Here is a 14,835-nt window from a genome sequence, read left to right on the forward strand (position 1 = left end):
CCTGCTTTGCCCTCATTTGGGGTAAAAGTTGCTCTTTCTTTAAATAAAAAAATCAGCATTTACATAAATATTTACAATATTTACATACAAACCATGCCCACCAAGTCACATGACCACCAAGCCACATCCACAAATCAGGGCACGCCCACAGAACCGGTTGTTAAGAAATTTGAATCCCACCCCTGACAACATCTATAGCAGATAGTATGTATTTCATAATCTTTTCAGTCCCCAAAATATCCCCTTAAAAGGCATGTGATGTAACAGCTTTGCTGAAATCACAAAGTTACTTTTATTTTAAAGGCAACTGGACTTTCTGATTTTTCTTTAAGATGTTTCACTTCCCATTCAGTAAGCTTCTTCGGTTCTGGATGAACGAGATCCTCCATAAACAGCTTTGCTTGAACTAAGATATTTGGTCAGAGGAGCATATGTATACAATATGTCCCCTTGGCTGTCATATCTTAGTTTATTTATTTATTCACTTAATAATATGTTTCCCTGGATAACAAACACAGCAATAAAATACTGCAGCACAAAAGTTGCGAGGTTCTAAAAGGGCTGAGTAAAAAAAGTTTGTAATAAATAGGGCTGGTTTTAATATTATTGGAAATTTACTTTATAATATAGATTCCATTTAGTGAAAAACAGAATTCTCAAGGGAAAAACATTTTATTTATTTATTTTTAAAAAAGCACTTTTCATTATGGATCTCTAAGAACGAGTTACTTAGTCTTCTTGCCAGCTGCAATCTGCTGCTGCCCTCTGAGATCCAAAATGCTGGCAGGAGGTAATAAAAATTATTTCTGATGCATAGATGGCTTGGGTTCTCCATAAAGATGACAGCTGGCTAATGAGCTCCTAGATCACAATTTCCTCCAAGAAAGATTCTATGCAGTTGGCATTAAGAAAAGCACACTCTGGGACAACTTCCAAAGACCTTTCTTTCTGAGTCATAGACATGAGTCCTGTACTTTATGCTTGCTTATGAATTCCCCCTCAAGTGAAGGTTGTATTTTTCTCATATTCTTTATGAATGGTTGCGGAAACAGGGGAGGCCCCAGATGAAATGGCAGAATTGGAATGAGACATACTTCATGCTTTGTAGGCAGATACAATAAATAGGGTGTAATCCAGACTAGCACAATCTCATAAAAAGAATAATCTAGGAACATTAGAGGAATGTTGTAAGTCTACAATAGACTAAAGCTAAAAACACATGAGAGCACTTACTTAAAGTAGTAAATCTGTTGGATTTAGCAGGGTTTATTATTCAGTAAGCATTAATAGGATTTGATTGTAAATACAATATATTCCATATATTCCATTCTGGTTATTTTTGGTTTCAATTTTCATTTTCTTTTTCTTTCTTTCTTTCTTTCTTTCTTTCTTTCTTTCTTTCTTTCTTTCTTTCTTTCTTTCTTTCTTCTTTCTTTCTTTCTTTCATTCATTCATTCTTTCTGCCACTCAACTTGCACAAAGGTGACTCAGAGGCTAAAATATGAGACAATAGGGCTTTACCTTTCTCAGAAAACTTCCAAATACTTGATCTGGAAAATCACGAAAAACTTACTTAAAGGTCCCCTTCTACTAGGGGGTGGATACTGAGAGGGTGCATTTGTCTGCATTTTTCTCTTTTATGAGACAAGGGTGGAGCTACTCTTAGGACCTTCAAGAATCTACAACCTCAAGAATCTACTGCCTGGCTTTTCCAGAGTCCCTGTGGGGATTAATGCATTATTGTTTTTGCTGCAATTGATTTTATTCTGTTTTCGAATATGTGTGTTCCATCACACTTTGCCAATAAAAATTCTGTTCTGTTCTGTTCTTCTATCCTATCCTATCCTATCCTATCCTATCCTATCCTATCCTATCCTATCTTAACTTTTTTATTTTATCATTAACAATAGTAATGGATCCAAGTGAGGATAAACCAAATAAATAACTAATTAGTGAAATGTCTAAATATGTACTCTAATTGAACCTTTGATTGCATATATCCAACATGTATTAGGATCTGATGTTAGTAAGGGTTTGATAACCTCATTAAAGAAAATACTGTTTAATCAAAGAAATAAATTTTAAGAACTTTAAAGGAAATTAAAAGAATTGTAAAAACATATCACCCCAGGAATGGGTAAAATACCTCCTAAGCTCTGATTTAATTATTGTTTCATCATTCATAATAAATCCAGATTAAAATTTCTTACTGGATAAGAGTTATTTCATGTAAACTAAAATGGAATCCTTATATATTCCCACTTTTATTTATATTCAAAGGATATTTTCCCACGAATTTTAAATCATTATGTTCAATGTGGAAAATACCTTGTATTTTTTTGCAGTTCTACTATCCTTGAACAATATTTTTTGAGCTCCACTATCTAACCACGACCTTTCCTCACAGATGTGGATTGGACAACTTTATAAAATGTATTATTTGTGTGTAATAAGAATACATATACAATATCTACAAAAAAATACAAAATGACTTACATGAACAATTACGTAAGATAAGTTATATTTTTAAGCCTTAAAATATTATTTCCATATATTAACTCATAGTGTTGATTCATCTGGAAATTGTTGCCTATGCTACTGACAGACAGTGGCTCCAATTAATATTCAAAATGAATAATTTCAGTCTTACCTTGAAATGTGACCAAAGCTAAAATCTTTCACATGTACAGAATAAACTATACTGCTATACTATCACCATATATTATGTATTCATATGTTACATAGCATGGTTTAAGTATGATTTGTTTAATCAACCATAATTTGCTTCTAAGTTTTAAGCTTTGGTTTTCAAATCACAGTTACTTGATTTCTGTATTGCTGCAAATTTTCAACAAGTAAACATAATCAAGAAATTTCATCTACTTGAAATAAATGTTCCCAATTGGTTTGTTGGTTTTGTGAAAGCATGCTTGTAAAGGGAAAAAGATGAGGTTTTTTTTCAATAAATAGTACCTCAGTGTGTCCTTTCATGCATGAATAAAATAACATAAATTAAAGGAAATAAAAGAAAAAGGTTTTCATTGGTGTAAAGTAAACTTCCCATTTCTAATCACCAAGGCGACGTGAAGACATTTTGCTGTAACAAATTGGGTCAAGTCAAGGTTTGTTGTCCTCCGTTTATCAGAGAACAAATGTGGTGTACTGGTTAAGACATGGGTGCCAAACTCACGGCATCACAATGGCATCATGTGACGTTTCACAATGTTTTTCCCCTTCACGGAGCTGGGGTGGGCATGGCCTGCATGTGATGCATCTGGCCCACAGGTTGCTACTTTGACTCTTCTGGGTTAAGGCAATGTTTGTCAATGTAGGTCACTTTAAGATGCTGTCTGGGGAATGTTAGGAGTTGAAGTTCATACATCTTAAAGTGGCCAAGGCTTGAGAAATGCAGGGTTAAGGTAGTTGGACTACAAGCAAGGAGACCATATCCAATCCTAGCCCTCAAAAGTATCTAGGTAGTTTGGGGCCAGCCACATTCTTTCTGTCCAATCTTCCTCGCAGACCTGTTGCTGTGGAAAAAAACAGGTCTTGTTCCACATTTATATACAAGTGCAGACCAAACTAAAAATATGAAATGCTAATCCCCAAAACATTTTATTACCATGGTACATGAAAGAGAAGATCCTATAAGCATCTCTCCTTGTCCTTTGATGATATTAAAAGTCACCAACTAATCCAAAATCTCTCGGCTAAGGAAATCAACTCCCTATGTCTAATGTTAGGAGTGGCCTGACCAATCACATTAGAGACTGAATAAATATTTTATCACAATATTACATTATGAGGTTTATTTATTGGTGCCTTCATAAGGACTCCTCTCAGTTTACTATAACGGTAAAGGTTTTTCTTGTCCAGTTATGTCCTACTCTATCTGGTAGTGCTCATCTCTGTTTCTTAGCTGAGGGAGCCAACATTGTCCAGATACTTCCAGCCAGCCTGACTATACATCAAGGTGAATAGAACACGGTTACCTTCTGACTAAAGTGGTACTATTTATTTGCATTTGCATGCTTTCAAGCTTCAAGGAAGGACTCAGGTGACATGATGGTGTTCCAATATTTGAGGGGCTGCCATAAAGAAGAAGGGTCAATCCATTTTCCAAAGCACCAGACGGCAAGGCAAGAAACAATGGGTGAAAACTAAGCAAAGAGAGAACCAAATTAAAAATAAGGGAAAGAACCTGACAGTGAGAACAATTAATCAGTGGAACAGCTTGCCTTCAGAAAAGCTCCATCACTGGAGCTTTTTGCTCAGCTTTTCGCTCAACCATTTGCCCAGTCGCTTCTGGGCAACCAACTAAAATGATATAGGGTCTCCTCTTTGAGCAGTGAGTTGAACTAAAAAATCTCCAAGATCCCTTCCAACTCTATTATTCTATCTGCTAGGTTGGCAGGAGCTGCGGTAGGAATGGGTGCTCATCCCATCATGCACTACTTGAATCTCGAAATGCTGACCTTCTGGTCAACAAGTCTAGCATTTTAACCACTAGGCTACTGTGTCCCTTAGCAGTTTACTATATCTTTATATAGAATTAGTAAAAAAAAATGAATCAAGGCATTAAACCATTTAAAACAGTCATGATCTCCTTGGGGGATGGGGGAAGAAACATTGAGAATAGTTAGAATAAATATAGGATTTACCATCTTTCTTGATGGAGATATTGGAATGATTTAATATCTATTTTTTTAAATATGTACATGGTTAAAACTGAATTTATGACTCTTTTGGATTGTACTATAAAAATACCCATTTAATTTCAACAATAGAGTCTTGTTTCTGTGGTTGCAAATGCAAGTTACTTGTAGCAGAGGTGAAAAGCCAACAGTGCTAAAAATAGGAGTTATTGCACTCCTATATGGTGCTGAAGGCATTATTGAAATATGTTCCATTGTAATCTAACTTAAAGCAGAAATTATTATTTTTACCAGTATGGACACAATTTACAGATTCAATCAAATCTTCATTTGCTGTTTAATTGCTGCATTTACTGGGAGGTTAATGACTAATAAACTAAATGTTGGAACCAGAAAGTTGGAATCAGAATTAACCCTATTCAGCTTTATGGATTGGGAATTAGAAAATAATATTGTACATTTATCATAGGATGGCAAGATTATTGTATGCAGATAGTTGGAATGGTTACAGTGGAAGACTGGATTATTAAATTAATTGAACTTGCAGAGATATTGAAGCTGACTAGTTTGGGCAGAGAAAAGAGATAAGGATTTTTTTTTTTTTTTAAAAGCTGGTAGATTTATAAGGATTTTATAAGGAAGAAGAAAAAAATGAATTGATAGCTTTGGGATTTAGGGATTAAAAATGAGACAGAGGTTGGTGAAAAGTAACTTGATAGAAAGAAAGGTGGAAGATGACAATAACTTGATAGAAAGAAAGATGGAAGACACAACTGTATGAGTTTTTTTCATTTTCAATTTTTTTCTTTTATCTCTAATTTTTATTTTCTATCTTTTCTTGTTTTATATGTTTTATTTATTATATTTTCTTGTTTGTATATTTTATTATATTGAAAACATAATACAAATATGAAGTATGATGGTTAAAGATACTGAGCTTGTCAGTTGGAAGCTGACAGACCAGGTTTGAGATCCAAGCACTATGTGACAGGGTGAGCTTTCATTACTTGCCCCAGCTCCTGCCCACCTAGCAGTTCAAAAGCATGCAAATGTGAGTAGATAAATAGGTACCACTTTGGTGGGAAGGTAACAGTGCTCCATGAGTCTCAGTACATAGTCATGCCACCACATGACCACAGAAGTGTCTTTGGACAATGCTGGCTCCCTCGGTTAAGAAATGGAGATGAGCACCATTCCCTAGAGTCAGATACAACTGGAGCAGTGGTAGGATTCAAATTTTTTTACTACTAGTTCTGTGGGCGTAGCTTGATGGGTGTGGTGTGGCTTGGTGGGCATGGCAAGGGATGGATACTGTAAAATCTCAATTCCCACCCCACTCCAGGGGAAGGATACTGAAAAATCCCATTCCCTCCTCACCCCATTAACCTGCTTTCCAGCTCTGTTCTCCTGTGCAGGGCAACAAAAGAAGACCCAATCTATCAGATGGGACTCAGGAGGCAGAGAATAGATGGGGGCAAGGCCAGTCAGAGGTGGTATTTTCTGGTTCTCTGAATTACTTAAAATTTCCGCTACCAGTTCTCCAGAACTGGTCAGAACCTGCTGAATACCACCTCTGAACTGGACAAATGAATAATTTACCTTTACACATACACATATAAACACACACACACACACGCACACACACACTGAATGTTGAGGAACCAAATAGGAAAGCTCCTTTACTTTTGTATAACCCAGGTTTTAGCCAGATTACACAGGAACAGGTCTGAAAAGGCCTAGTGGTTTACCTTACTGCTAAATAAAAGTTTGCTATTATAATAGCCAGGGGTGGGATTCAATTTTTTTAACAACCGGTTCTGTGGGCATGGCTAGCTTGTGGGCATGGCTTGCTGGTCATGTTATTGGCTGGGCATGGCCAACTCAATATCACTCACATCAAGGCACGCATCTCCTCCCCTGGCCTTTCATGACTGTGGGGATGCTGCAACAGTCGTAAGTGTGAAGAATGGTCATAAGTCATTTTTTTCAGTGCCATTGTAACTTTGAATGGTCACTCCACACAAGCAAAGTACCAGCAAAGGAGGGGAAAAAAACTCCAGAGATGCTTCTGAGACAGGAAGTCTAGTCCTGCCAAGAATGTAATAAGGGTCAACAGAGAGGCAGTTTGTTGAGGTAATTCCCCGTTAGGAGAAGGAGCACATACAGGGAAACGTATTTGAGAGTAGTGTTTGAGTAATATACACGCAGCACACAGATACACTGTACAGTAAATGTAAACCATAAAGGTTTAAGCGTAGTTCAAAATAAGCAGTCCAAAGTTATTCACAGGTAAGATCAGTCAGTTTTTAGTCCAGGGATAATCCAATAACAAAGTCCAGTGTCAAAAACAGTTCAGTATCAGGCTTACATCAAATCCATGGATATCAGTCAATTAGGAAAAATGGAGGAACAGCAATACTTTCCAACAGAAGGAAAACAGACTCACTGAGACTTCTTCTGAGACTAAGACTAAAACAACCCAAGTTTCTGGCTCCATCTTATGGCCATTTGAGAAACCACACCCAATTACACTTTTGCATTTTCTTAAAGAGACAGTATTAAAATGTCTATCCTGGTTTATATATTGTCCAACCCAAATAGCTGTTAAGTGACTTAGATTCCTAACACAGTTTCTGTAAACAACACCAGAATGTTTCCTTCCTGCCTTCCTTACAGGATTAGGCCAATAATTTCTTCTAACAACCAGTTCTCCAAACTGCTTAGAATGTTAACAACCGGTTCTACCAAATAGATGCGAACTGGTAGAATCCCACCCCTGATAATAGCTCCTGGAATCTTGTCTGGATTAATTCAATGATCTCTGCTTGAGAGAAATCCAACAGCTGGTTCTGTGGCTAAAATTCAAAATGAAATAATGCAGTTGAGATAGCCTGAAATTTTGTGTTCCTTGACTTTTATAGCCTTCTCTCTCTCTCTCTCTCTCTCTCTCTCTCTCAAACACACACACACACACACACACACAGAAAGAGAGAGAGAGAGAGAGAGAGAGAGAGAGAGAGGGAGAGATTTAGCTATCAGTTGGAAGTTGTTTGTGGAGCCTGAGAATTAGTTAACCTGCAGGACCTCTCCATTTAATTATATACCCACATTTTCCTCCCAGGGAGATTTGGCAAAAAAAAAAAAAAATCAGTGGGCTCACACTTGAGTAAAATTTGTTGCTATATATATATCAGCTACACTGAAGACAGGTAATGGAAAAGAAAATGAGCAAATTTTGTTTGGTGCATGTAGCCTCATTTGCATTTTTGAACAGAATGATTTAAGACAGGCAGAAAGCTTTCACATGTTGTGACAGTCAAATGTTTTCCAACATTTTTTTTTTTTGCATTTCTAGATAATGGGGAATTTAATTTCTTTGAGTAAAGTTGTCTGTCTGTTTATCTATAGAGATTCTCAGTCCTCCAGGTCATGGTTGCCCCAAAGGTATTTTTTCAAGAGGCAACTGAACTTTCTGATTTTTCTTTGAAGACGTTTTGCTTCTCATCCAAGAGGCTTCTTCAGCTCTGACTGGATGGCGGGGAATGGAAAGATTTTATACTCCTTGCAGACAGCTGATCATTTGCATTCTTTTAGAGAGTTGTTGAGGCCACTTGGATGTTTATCTGTGTCATCAAGGCATGTGTCATCATGCACCTGAGTGGTGCAAATAGGTGTGGAGCCTTCTTGGAACTGTTGAAAGGACTGTGTTGTAGATTGGAGATAGATGATGTCATATCCCTCCCCCTCTGTTGAGGGAAGGCTGTTCAATTTTAACACAGATGGTCTCTTTGACCCTTCTTTCAAGCTAGCACTCCTCTCCGTCCAAACTGTGGACTTTGTCTTTCTGTTGTGTCACAGATAGCTCCAAAGAAACAAATCCTTCCCTCTTGCTAGGGAACTCAACACAAAATAGCCAATGTCCCCTGACACCCAACTCCCCCTCCAAAAAAAAGAAAATCACAGAGAGAGCAAATCAAAGGATAAACGCATATGATCATCAGGAAGGCTTCATAGCTATTAAATGTATATTTTTTAAAAAAACTCACCTAACTCTTTCTCAAACATGACCAATTACAGGTCATGTTTAACTTATGAGCACAATTGAGCCCAAATTTGTTTGTGAGGTTTGCCCCATTTTGTGACTTTTTTGCCCCTGTATTAAGTGAATCATTACACTTGCAGGTACAATAACAGGATTTCTATTAGGTAAATATTTTTAGTTTGTGCTTTTTGCCTCTATCTGCCTTCCATCTATCCCCAGATGAGCTGCATAGAATGACATCTGTCAAAAATGTCAGGGCAGAATGGGGACATTATCACCTTTTTGTTTTATCCAAGTAATCTATTATTTTAACCCAGAGACAGACTTCTGCTGATGCAGTACTGACTTCTCATTTTTTTTCCCTGCAGAGATCCCAAATGTGTTCAATTTTTTGAAGCATATGTTAGCAACAGTATAGTATTTGCCAGGGGTGTGTGGGGTGGAATCTGTTCTTTGCTCTGGCAAAGGGGGAAAAAGTGAATAGAGCCTAATGTACAACTAAGAGTGCCTTTAAGCTTTATAACAATTGGCAAACAAAGGTTGAATATCATAACCCATTTTTATCATTCAAAATCTTGCATATGAACTCAATAAAAGGGATTATTATAGTGTGTAGGTTTGTGTGTATGTTTGTGTGTGTGTGTATGTGTGTTGCCTGTGTATAATACCTGCCATGTCATTCTGCACAGATGATGAGACATCTGTCTATATCCTTTATCAGAAGTGTAATCTTAGTTGGTTTTGTGCTTGTGGGAGTCAAAAAGAGGGCTGTGAAAATATTTACAGACCCCTCACATCCCGGACATAAACTGTTTCAACTCCTTCCCTCAAAACAATGCTATAAAGCACTGTACACCAGAACAACTAGACACAAGAACAGTTTTTTCCTGAAAGCCATCACTCTGCTAAACAAATAATTCCCTCAACACTCTTTAACTATTTACAAAGTGTACACTACTATTACTGTTAATCTTCTCATCATTCCTTATCACCCATCCCCTCCCACTTGTGATTGTAGGACTGTAACTTTGTTGCTTGTATCTGTATGATTTATATTGACTGTTTCCTAGTATGATTTGATTGTTGATTGTACCCTATAACTATCATTAAGTGTTGTACGTTATGATCCTTGATTCTTAATGGATGTATCTTTTCTTTATGTATACTGAGAGTATTTACACCAAGACAAATTCCTTGTGTGTCCAATCACACTTGGCCAATAAAATATTCTATTCTATTCTATTCTATTCTATTCTATTCTATTCTATTCTATTCTGTTCTGTTCTGTTCTGTTCTGTTCTGTTCTGTTCTGTTCTGTTCTATTCTATTCTATTTTATTCTATTCTATTCTATGGTGAGACATCTGTCTATATCCTTTATCAGAAGTGTTATCTTAGTTGGTTTTGTGCTTGTGGGAGGTCTAAGAGCCTATTTTTTAATAATATTGATCCATTCCACAGACTGTACTAAACTAACATTTTTGTTCAATTAACCATCACTGGCTGGGTTTTTACAATGCTTAAAATGCAAATCATGATTCCAAAAAGAGTGATTATGTTCATGTAACGTAACAGCCCAAAAATCAAAGTACACACATTTTTGTTTTGGTGTAGTGAGCAAATAACAGCCACATGCACACCAATGCTTTGTGATACTAGCTTCCCAATTTAGAATTGGCTGGAAAACAGTTGTACAGGTGGCTGGAGGACATGGTCATTCAGGCAGCAATGGGGAATGTCAGTGGGAGGGGGCCAGTGGACTTTTGAAAGGGCAATCTGCTTGCTGTAGCTGTGATTAGACCAACTCCATTAAGTTGAAGACATTTTTTTCAGTTTCATCTTTCTGGACTTATACAATGATGAGACTGCAGTAGACTTAGACCTGTGTTGACTTACTTTTTTATGTCTGAGAGTTATTTCATCTGTTATAGTTATAGACATTGGAGTATTGGTGGGATGATGTTAACTAGGGTGTTGGTTTCAATCATATTATACTTCTGTATAGAGACAGGGAATTGAGAGTGAGAGGCAAGGTATTGTTCCTTATGAATTACAAAATGAAAGAATCTATCTGAACCTCTAGCACAGGGGTGTCAAACTCGATTTCATTGTGGGCTGCATCAGGGTTGAGTTTGACCTCAGGGGGGCCAACAGGGCGTGGTCAGGGTGAGTGTGGCTAGCTTGACGTCACTCATGTTGGAGGCACCTGTGGTGGCCCAAGCGCTCTGCTAGTGAAAACCAAGCTCTGTTTTCATTGGCAGAGAGTTGCACACAGCCCTCCCAAGCTCCATTTTTGCTAGCAGAGGACCGTGGACTGTTTCCAAGGAGGCCTCATGAGCCAGATATAAGCAACCTGTGGGTCGGATCCGGTCCCCAGGTCTTGAGTTTGACACCATTCTCTAGCACATTATGACCTGAATATTGTTTAATTTCTTTTTCTAAATTTTTTTTTCAACCATCCAGAAGAATATTAACAAGGTGCAAAGCCATGCGTATTTTAAGAATAAAGTAGAATACATAAAATACCCCTTAAATGTTGCTGCCCCACAATCATGTACCTACAGTGCCCCTGGCATGGGTGTTTTCTACACTGCTATTCATACAGATTTAATGCACTATATTCTAAAAATTGTGGTTGGTGGTTCCTACAGTGGAAGTTCCAATCATGCCCATTAGTGTATAGTTGGTATGCAGAAAGTCTTTTCTAGTTGGCATACACACTGCTCTACATTTTTTCCTTTTTTTTCTCTTTCTCTTTGTACCATATCTGGACTTTGTTCTTTCCTTGAAATGATGGACTAACCAGTCAATTGTTTGTCCCAAAGGTGTTTTTTCAAGAGGCAACTGGATTTTCTGGCTTTTCTTTGAAGACATTTTGTTCAAGAAACTTCTTCAGAGCTGAAGAAGCTTCTTGGATGAGAAGTGAAATGTCTTCAAAGAAAAACCAGAAAGTCCAGTTGCCTCTTGAAAAAGCACCTTTGGGACAACTGGATTTTCTGGCTTTTCTTTGAAGACATTTTGTTTCTCATTCAAGAAACTTCTTCAGAGCTGAAGAAGCTTCTTGGATGAGAAGTGAAATGTCTTCAAAGAAAAACCAGAAAGTCCAGTTGCCTCTTGAAAAAGCACCTTTGGGACAACCATGACCTGGATGACTGAGAATCTTCATAGATAGTCAATTGTTTGAATTGATGGCTGCTAAAGAGTATAAAAGAAGGTGGTAAGGTGGCCACTTGTTCAGAGATCATTAAAACTTAGAAGTGGCACTGAACTGGAGGAGCTTTTGATTGGTACTCAAAGTTCTGGCTATTGCAGTGTCCCTTTGGTCACATGACCATAATTTGGATTACTGACAACTGGATCACAATAACAATGGTTGTTGCTATGTCCCATCGCCACATGACCAACATTTACAAATTTTCCTGCCTCTTTCCACAAGGGAAGTCAATGGGGAAGATTGTAAGCCACTCCTGCAAGTTGTTCCCACTGCTTTTTCTCTCGAGGAGCTTCCAGAAGGCATGATGACCTTGTATTTTGTAGCATCTGCCTGCCTAAAAGACCCACCTGCATGCTTTTCTGATTTTGTAAATTTGAACCTCCTTCACAACATAATCTTAGGAGGCTATACCAGGGGTGGGATTCTACCAGCTCGCACCTATTTGCTAGAACCGGTTGTTAACATTCTAAGCAGTTTGGAGAACTGGTTGTTAGAAGAAATTACTGACCTAATCCTGTAAGGAAGGTGTTGCTTACAGAAACTGCCTCTCCGTTAATCTTTATTATATTCTTGGCAGGACTAGACTTCCTGTCTCAGGAACTTCTTTGGAGTTTTTCCCCCTCCTTTGCTGGTACTTTGCTTGTGTGGAGTGTCCATTCAAAGTTACAATGGCACTGAAAAAAGTGACTTATGACCATTTTTCACACTTACAACTGTTGCAGCATCCCCACAGTCATGAGAGGCCAGGGGAGGAGATGCATGCCTCGATATAAGTGATATTGAGTTGGCCACACCCAGCCAATAACATGACCACCAAGCCATGTCCACCAGTCACATGACCACCAAGCCACACCCACCAACTTAGCCATGCCCACAGAACCAGTTGTTAAAAAAATTTGAATCCCACCCCTGGGCTAGACCCACGTCTATATTCTTCTTGAGATAAAATGGGATATTTCACACCATATCTATTGAAAGCTGTTGAGGAAAATATTATGTGTGTGTGTTTGTGTGTGTATATTATTATACATGATACTAATATGTATGTATGTATGTATCATGTATATTTTTGCAGAGAATTTTATTATCAAGCTTGTTTCTTTTAAGGTAATTCATTAATTAGGAAGGAACAGGTGCAGATATGTCCTTCTCCCCCCCTCTCTCCTCTGTTTCTATCTCTGTGTGTCTGTCTCCATGAAATGATCCTGATAAGCCAAAAGTTTTTTCCATTATATTTCATGCTTTCCATATTTTTTTTCTTGTTTTGTAGATAATTGTGAAGAGCCACTGATACTGTCATTACCTGCATCAGCTTTTGACAGTTCATCCAAACTCTCCAACAACCACAACCCCAGCTTTGCAAAACTCATCAGACGGGATGGTAAGATTACAGAGTGTCAACATGCTGTCATGGTGCACAATTCTTTGGTGCATTTTTATATACGTTACCAGGAATGTGTAAAAAGCTTACATTGAATAGAATGCCTGAATAATGTATATAATGTAACATTTAGGCAAAGTATGAAATGTCTGTGATATACTTTCCCTAGGCACTGTATAAATAGAATACGTGGACATTATGCAGAATGACAAGAACTATTTAGGCAAAGTATGAAAAGAGAGTAACGGAAAGGGTAAGGCTGAGGGTTAGGGTTAGCTCTCACCCTAACTCTTTATTGAAAAGACAGATATGAAAATAAAAGAACTGCAAAATAAAGGACTTTCTTACTGAAAAAAATAAAACACAAGTTAAAAAGACCAGTATTGACCTACTTGTTCCAACAAGGAAGGCTACAATGGCATTTTAGCAGGGCTGGGATGCTACCAGTTTGGCCTGGTTCTATAGAACTGGTAGCTCTGAAGAGCAGCAGACAATGAACTGGTTCAGTATCTGCTGCTCTGTTTGGCCACGCTGCCCACCCGGGCTCTTGGCCATCCTTTATTTCCTGCTTTTTCAACCTCAGCTGCTTTGCGTGGCACAACTGGGATTGAAAAAGCAGGAAAGAAGAGGATTTTCAAATGCTGCGCACCTGCATGCAGCCCTTGTCAGCTGTCTGGGCAGCATAGCTGAGGTTTTTAGCAAATGGTTTACATGTGTGCGCAAAATGCACTCTCACCAGGGGTGGGATTCTACTTGCTGGAAAACTGGCAAATCGTGCCACTGCTGGCCCCGCCCTGCCCCACCCACTCACTTTTTACCTGGCATGTGTGCCATCAAACTTGCTTGCTAAGTTGCTATTTTTCCTTTTCTCCCCCGCCCATCAGCTGTTCTGCTGTGCCAGGAGATTTAGATTAGCTAGAAAGCAGGAAATTGTTGGATTTCTTGCTTTCTAGCTAATCTAAAAGCAGAGCTGAGCCTAAAGCTTCTATTATTCAGTGCAGACTCAGGTAGCAGATGGCAAAAACACAGATTTCTAAGTGAATCTGTGATTCTGTGAGCAATTCAATCTGCCTGCTCTGCCTGATTTGGGGTAAAAGTTGATCTTCTTTTATAAAAAGTTCAATATTTACATACATAGTGTGTTGTGAGTTAATTTTGTGAGTTTGCTAGCAAACAAATTTTATGTGACAGACTCAGGTAGCTGATTGCAGAAAGATATGTCTCTGAATGAATCTGCGATTTTGTGAGCAACTCAATCTGCCTGCCTGCTTTGCCTAATTTTGGGTAAAAGTTGCTCTTTTTTTATAAAAAATTCAATGTTTACATAAATATTTATAATATTTACATACAAGCCATGCCCAGTCAGCAAGCAATGCCTAGCCAGTGACACAACCACCAAGCCACACCCACAAATTAGGCCACACCCACAGAACCGGTTGTTAAGAAATTTGAATCCCACCTCTGCATTTTAGTCAAAGTATTTTATACTCCAACTAAAGTATTTTATACTTTGCCAGTTTATCTTTTGGCATTGTATAGAATGC

At 38.0% G+C, this 14,835-nt stretch overlaps 1 protein-coding gene across 2 annotated transcripts in view; it reads left to right on the top strand.

Moving 5' to 3' along the window:
• The window catches only part of CNTNAP5 (contactin associated protein family member 5), a 402,137-nt gene that overhangs the window by 68,553 nt on the left and 318,749 nt on the right, over positions 1 to 14,835 (top strand). For both annotated transcript variants that reach the window (XM_087920476.1, XM_087920475.1), the window contains exon 2: positions 13,181 to 13,291. In XM_087920476.1, coding sequence (XP_087776602.1) covers positions 13,181 to 13,291 — 111 coding nt within the window. The remainder of the gene's footprint in view (positions 1 to 13,180; positions 13,292 to 14,835) is intronic.

The sequence above is a fragment of the Pseudonaja textilis genome, chromosome 1 (genome assembly GCF_049901715.1).
Source record: "Pseudonaja textilis isolate UNSWEBS1 chromosome 1, rPseTex1.2, whole genome shotgun sequence".
Classification (NCBI taxonomy): Eukaryota; Metazoa; Chordata; class Lepidosauria; order Squamata; family Elapidae; genus Pseudonaja; species Pseudonaja textilis.